Genomic DNA, 6,830 nt, shown 5'->3' on the forward strand with positions numbered 1-6,830 from the left:
TCCGAGAAAGAAAAAGAGTGAGAGCGTGAGCCGGGCAGGGCGGGAGAGGAAGAGACAGGAGAGGAGCCCAAGTCGACTCTGCAGGGAGCGCGGAGCCCAACGTGGGGCCGGATCTCAGGACCCCGAGACCGCACCGGAGCTGAGACCAAGAGCCTGAAACCCGGGACGCGGAGCCACCGTCCTTCCGTGCAGGCCGCTCGGATGCAAAGCGGAGGCCCCAGGGCACCTGCAGAGACACAGTCTACACCGGTAGCAACAAGCCCCCTCTCCCCGGGCCGCGGGGTATCAGTGCGGGGGGGGGGGGGGGGGCTCCCGCCCGCGGAGGGGCAGGACGCGCCCAGGACCCGGGAGCTGCCCCTCCCCCCACCCCGCGGAGGGGCCTGGACCCGCCCAGGACCCGCGGCCCCGGAGCTGCCGCCCTGCAGGAGGCGAGCGAGGGGGCAGGCGAGCCCCGGACTGCACCCGACGCCGGGGCCCCGGACCGCCCCGGGACCCCAGGGGCGACGGCCCCACAGGCGGCGTCCGAGCGACCGCGCCGCTCCTCCGGCGGCCCCGGCCAGGCCCTGCCCCTGCCCTCCGGGCCTGCTCCCGTCGGCAGATAAAGCCCCCGCTGGCGGCAGGACACACGCAGCAGCCAGGCGTCTCGGGTGCAGCTGCGGCCGCGGGGAGCCGCCCTGGCCGCCGGCGAGGGGACACCCCCGCGACTCCCGGTCCCGCGCTCGGCAGGACCCGCCCACCCGCGGCCTCGCGGGAACGACTTCCGACCCTCCCCGGAAGTGACCGCTAGGTTTTCCGGGTCTGCGCGCGCAGCAACGCCGACACCCGTTGCCTACTGGGCAGCCTGCCCGGGGCGGGGCCTCCGCGTGCGCCTGCGCGCTGCGACCGCCCGCCTGCGCAGTGCGGCCGGCGGCAGCCGGGGTCACCCTGAGCTGCGGACCGCGTCGCGATGCTGAGCAGGTTACTGGGCCCGCGCTACCGGGAACTGGCCAGAAACTGGTGAGCGTGTGCCCCCGGCCCCCGCGTCCCCGGCCGGCACCTGTGATGCTGCAGGCCCCAGAGGGGTCCGGCGCGCGCGTCCGGGGCGGGCTCCTCACCCCTGCCTGGGCGGACCGACACGGCCGCCCGCCGTCTGTCCAGGCCCCGGGCTCCCGGGCTCCCACCGGACGCCGGGCAGGGTTCCTGGGGCGTTACGGACCCTCGGAGCCGTGGTGGTGGTGGTGGTGGTGGAGGAAGTAGCGCCTGCAGCCCCCGCCCGCCGTGAGGCTCGTGGCCGGCCACGGGAGCTGCAGCGGGTTCCCCGGCCGCGGGGCACGTGGGCCCGCACAGCCCCGAAGCGCGAGCAAGTACCCCTCCCGCGTGGGTGAGCATTGCGGCGCCCCTGAGCCGAGCCCGCCACGCCGGGAGGCTGCGGCGTCCTCCAGGGGCTCTGCCTGCGGTCGTTCGCCGCGCAGGCCTGATTGTCGCGGAGCCCTGCGGGGCAGCTCCGGTGGCCCTGCTTCCTGCAGAGGACGGACGAGCCAGAGCACCTGGGTTCACAAGGTCACCTCCGCGAGCCTCGCTCCTTACGCTAGAGACTGGGTCCCGCTCCTGCTCGTGGGGAGCAGGTGCATGGGGTCTGACCCGCAGGAGGCCGGTGGAGCCACTGAGGATTCTAGCCAGTCACCGCACACGAGTGAGGGGCGGCCCCTGGGCGAGAGCTGCACTCAGCCTGTGCCTGCACCCAGCACCTGGGTGTCCTTGGGCAGGTGTCCTGCCTTTCTGTGCGCTCCTGATCCCTCTCTCAGTCCCACAGCTGTCACGGATCAACTGTGAGCTGCAGAGCGGACGCCAGCATGCACACCTGCGCTCTATAAGGGTGGTTATGAGCTCACATTGTTGAATTTTTTTGAGCAAATTCCACAAAAAAATCTGCCAGTGTGAAAGCAGGTGGGAGTAAAGTCGCCTCGGGGTCTTTGGCTTTGCAGCCACCCCACGGAGTTGTCTGAGGGTTGTGTTCATACGCTGGGCAGGAGGGGGTGTGTGTGGTGGGCGCTGGATAAGCGGGAGGGGGAGAGACCCAGAGATGCAGCTGGAAGGGTGATTCCCGATCAGGACCTGACCCCTGCTGTCCTCTGGCAGGATCCCCACAGCAGGCATGTGGGGTGCCGTGGGCGCTGTGGGGCTGGTGTGGGCCACGGACTGGCGGCTGATTCTGGACTGGGTGCCCTACATCAACGGCAAGTTTAAGAAGGACAATTAAACGGATCCTCTTCAGACGCCTCTGGTAAGTTTGGCGGCCGTTAGCAGGTGAATCCTGTGATTCCCACATGGTTGAGGACTGGTGCTGCCATGAGGCTGGTTTTCCCTGCCCCAGGAGCTAGGGCGCAGGTCTGGAAGGCTCACCTGGATCGTTAACCCAGGAGAACCCTGCCCGTCAACACAAAGCTGCCAACCAGCATCCCTGGTTCGCAGGGCTGAGGAACAGGCAGTGCCCCAGGGGCCCCGTCCCGGAGGCTGACTGCACATCCCACACCGTGCCTGCCATCCCAGTCTGCCCAGCCCCGGGTGTCACGGAGGGGTGCCCCACTTCACAGGGCAAGTGGAAGCTGGCCCACAGCTGCTGGCCTCCCTAGGGGCGCTGCTTGAGCCTTAACGACCCCTTGGATGGTTCCATTGGCCTCGGACATGGCTGTCAACTGTGCTGACCACGTGGCCTGGCGGTGTTCTGGTTTGCCGCCCGCCTGACGGCCAGAGTGCCCGTGCACTCTGTCCATGCAGCAACTACGTGGCATAGCCGGCTTTGACTTTGGAGGCTGGCTGCGGTGTGCAGACCTCATCACTCAGCGCCTCCCTCCTTGCAAGGACGGGAGCCTGGAGTCTAATGCCCACCCCGCCCTGTCTCCCCTCCAGGTGTTGGCGGGTGCTGTCGCCTTCTCTGAGCCCTTGCCGTGCCTGGACCTGCCCACGCCCTCCGGATGGACCTTAGGGACACGGACAGCATGACCGAGGACTCTTTCTGAAGATAGCTTTCATGTTTAAGTGCGCACAGCATTAAACCTTGCTCTGAAACCTGCCCCACCTGGACGTGGTCATGCTGGGGACGTGGTTACCGTAACATAACCCTGGTGGCCTGAGTGACCCGGGGTGGGGGAGGCAGTGTGTCAAACAGCAAACCTCCGTTACCGCTCGACGTCTGGGGGTGAGAATTTAGGAGAAGGTTAGTTACGTGGTCCTGGCTCCAGTTACTCAGGAGGATGCAGTCAAGGTGTCAGCCGGGGCTGCTGGTTGGAAGGCCGGACTGGGGTGGGAGCTGTTCATGCTTTGCCGTGTGGGCCTCTCCTAGCATCTTTGCGGGTGGAAGCTGCGTGTCTTAGGACCTTCCCCCCAAAGTCTTGCACCATCACTTTCTCCACTGTTAGAAAACACATCCCCACATCCAGCCCACACTCACGGTACGGAGACCTTAGCTCCGTTTTAAAAGAACAAAGATCAGAACTTGTAGAAAAGTGAAGCCCTCACCTGAAGGATACAGAAAAGAGCAGGTACACGAGGACCTATGGCACTCCCTTTCCTCCCTCTGGCCCCTGCCCTGTTCTTGAAAATTCTAGAAGCTACGTGTGCGTCAAAGCATACTTGTGAAAACCACTCCCGTGTTAGTCGGCCATAAGGAAACCCCACAGACTTGAGAGCTTAAGCAGATCAGTTCTAGAGGCGGAAGGTTGAGGTCAAGATTCTGGGTTTTGCTGCATCCTGCTTTTCCCTGATTCCCCTGTGGGGGGGTGCGGAGGGTGCGTTCTCCCAGTGTTCTGGGCCACTAATCCTCTGGGGACACGGCCCCACCCTCCTGACCTCACCTAACATCCCAGGCCACCTCCAGCAGCCGCCCTCAGGGTTGGGGGTTCACTGGATGCAGGTGGAGGAGGTCAGGTGTTCGGAACAGGGGTGATTTTTCTTTTTCTTTTTCTTTTTTAAGATTTTATTTATTCATGACAGAGAGAGGCAGAGACACAGGCAGATGGAAGGAGAGAAGCAGGCTCCATGCAGGGAGCCTGATGCGGGACTCGATCCCGGGTCTCCAGGATCACACCCTGGGCCAAAGGGCTGCCCAACAGGGGTACCCAACAGGGGTGATTTTAACACAAGCAGTGGCACTGATGACACCCCTTCTGCACATCATTTTTTTACCAAAGGCATCTTTCCTGTGGCTCAAGCCACTTGGGGCCCGGTCCTCCGCTTTGAAATGGCTGCCACATGCCAACACTCAAACTGCTCTCAATAAATCCTGTCACTCGCTGTTCTCTGCAGTGAGGTCTTTTCAGCGATTTATAAATAGATGTGCTTCTTAAAACCTAACAAGGGAGGGGCCACGAGACAAAGGAGTTACTCCTAAGTTTGTTTTGTTTTTAAGTTTCCAGCCCCTGCAGGGCTGGGCGGCCCCACCGCCCCCCGAGGCAGCACGGAGCCGGAGCCGTGTGGCCTGAAGTGGAAGGAAACCCGCGGCCCCCTTCCCACAACTGATTTGATAATGCTGAACACCTTTAAAGAAAATACAGGTGAGCTTGCTTCCATGAGAGCCAGAAAAGTAAAATTCTAATTCAGATTGTTATACATTAAACTGAAAGTACTGTGAGTTTTTTTTTTTTTGTTTTTTGTTTTTTTTTTAGAGATTTATTTATTGAGAGAGAGAGAGAGAGGCAGAGACACAGGCAGAGGCAGAAGCAGGCTCCATGCGGGGAGCCCCACATGGGACTCGATCCAGGTCTCCAGGATCACACCCCGGGCTGCAGGTGGCGCTAAACCACTGCGTCATGGGGCTGCCCCTACTGTGAGCTTTAATACAAGTTTTCAGTATTTTTTCCCCCCAGTATTTTAATACCTTTCCAACCACTTAAGTCTGGGTGGAAAGTTAACCATCAAAAAAAACATCTATAAAAGATCACAGCTCTCATGTTGTCTCCGGTTCGAAATGGCTCAGTACAATGCCATGAAGCCCTTTATTTAAAACTTCTACATTTTTGGGGATGCCTGGGTGGCTCAACGGATAAGCATCTGCGTTTGGCATGATCCCGGGGTCCCTGCAAGGAGCCTGCTTCTCCCTTCTGCCTGTGTGTGTCTCTATGTGTCTCTCATGAATAAATAAAATCTTAAAAATATATATATATGTATATGTATATATATATATACAGGCAGCCCAGATGGCTCAGCAGTTTAGCGCCGCCTTCAGCCCGGGGTGTGATCTTGAAGACCTGGGATTGAGTCCCACATCGGGTTCCCTGCATGGAGCCTGCTTCTCCCTCTGCCTGAGTCTCTGCCTCTCTGTCTCTGTTGTGAATAAATAAAATCTTAAAAAATAAAAAATCTGTTAACACCTCTAAAGAAAAATTTCACATCTTGGAGGCGCCTGGGCGGCTCAGTTGGTAGAGTGTGCAACTCTTGATCTCGGGGGTCATGAGTTTGAGCCCCACATTGGGCATGGAGATTATTTAAATAAACTGTCGGGTACCTGGGTGGCTCATTCAGTTAAGCGTCTGCCTTGGGCTCAGGTCGTGATATCAGGGTCCTGAAATGGGGCCCCATGTTGGGCTCCCTGCTCATCAGGGAGTCTGCTTCTCCCTCTGCCTGCTTCTCCCCTTGCTTGTGTTCTTACTCTCCCTTTCTGCCAAGTAAATAAAAATCTTAAATAAATTGGGGTTCCTGGCTGGCTCAGGAGAATATGTGACTCTTGATCTTGGGGTTAGGAGTTTGGGCCCCACGTGGGGTATAGCAAGATTTACAGAAAAAAGTAGAATTTAAGTAAAAATTGAAAACAAACTTGGAGGCATCTGGGTGGCTCTGTCGTCAAAGCAGCTGACTCTTGATTTCAGCTCAGGTCATGATCTCCGGTTCCTTGGATCGAGCCCCCTGTTGGGCTTGGAATCTGCTTAAGATTTTCCGTCTCCCCACCCTACTACGTACTGTCTCTAAATAAAATATTTTTTATAAAGTACAAATTTGACATTTTATCTATCATGGATCTTTTGCATTTAAGTTGTTACAACACTGCAGTAAATGCCATTCATCTTGATGCTGAGGTCTTTGGGACCCTTTATGTTCTGTGCCCCAGCTGAGTGGCGTGCTTGCCTCCCGTGAACTCAGGAACTGCTGACTGGGGAGATCTGTGGTTGTCAAGACTGGGGGAGTCCTGGCATTGAGTGGGTGAGGCGAGGGGTGCTGCTCAGTCCCCCACAGCACCCAGGACGCCCGCAATCACCCAGCCCCAAGGTCCACAATACTGAGGGGAGAGGCCCTGTCAGTCAAAGTGGCTCCTTATGTCACCAGATTTCGTTTCTATTTCTTACCTCGTGTACATGGGCAGGAGAGGGTGTCTGCTTGCGGCCTCAGCCAGCCAGCCCGGGAAGGGGAGCTTCAGAGTGCCAGCAAACCAGGAGAGGCACGCAACTGCCGCCCCCCTCCCAGGGCTCCTGGCCTCCCATCCCTGCTGGCACCCTGATCATGTCCACCCGGACCGGCCCCTCGGGGTCAGGCAATGCCCACAGGCCAGCTGAATACGATCTGGAGACATCCTAGGCCCCAGGCGGTCAAAGTCCCACAGAAGCAAGTGAGGTCCAGCTAGCTGGATGCCTGAGAACGGAGAGGAGGCTCCTAGGGTGCGTTTCCGATGGTGGTTCTTAGGGTCAAATCTTATGACCTACACCATACACGCATCAACATGGTACTAAAAAAACCAGAAAGTAAACATCGACAATGTGGTGAAACGAGCCCTCCCCCCAACCCCTTTCACTCCCCAGCTCAAAAGACCAGGTGGCTTCCCTTCTCACCCCTCCCCTTGCTGGCCCAGGGCAGGTGCTCAG

The 6,830-nt window shown here is 58.9% G+C and overlaps 1 protein-coding gene across 1 annotated transcript; it reads left to right on the forward strand.

Annotated features, from left to right (window-relative positions):
* Positions 1 to 858: 858 nt before the first annotated feature.
* On the forward strand, positions 859 to 3,053 carry UQCR11 (ubiquinol-cytochrome c reductase, complex III subunit XI). Its single transcript, XM_038567961.1, has 3 exons — positions 859 to 996; positions 2,119 to 2,263; positions 2,890 to 3,053. The coding sequence occupies exons 1-2, from the start codon at positions 947 to 949 to the stop codon at positions 2,237 to 2,239; spliced, it is 171 nt and encodes a 56-aa protein (XP_038423889.1). The 5' UTR covers positions 859 to 946; the 3' UTR covers positions 2,240 to 2,263; positions 2,890 to 3,053.
* Positions 3,054 to 6,830: the final 3,777 nt, after the last annotated feature.

The sequence above is a fragment of the Canis lupus genome, chromosome 20, assembly GCF_011100685.1.
Source record: "Canis lupus familiaris isolate Mischka breed German Shepherd chromosome 20, alternate assembly UU_Cfam_GSD_1.0, whole genome shotgun sequence".
Classification (NCBI taxonomy): domain Eukaryota; kingdom Metazoa; phylum Chordata; class Mammalia; order Carnivora; family Canidae; genus Canis; species Canis lupus.

Excerpts from the sequence above, each read along its gene's own strand:
- UQCR11 (XM_038567961.1), top strand. The coding sequence starts at position 947 with ATGCTGAGCAGGTTACTGGGCCCGCGCTACCGGGAACTGGCCAGAAAC. Across the intron at positions 997-2,118 it reads CGGGAACTGGCCAGAAACTG|GATCCCCACAGCAGGCATGT; the intron begins GTGAGCGTGTGC and ends GTCCTCTGGCAG.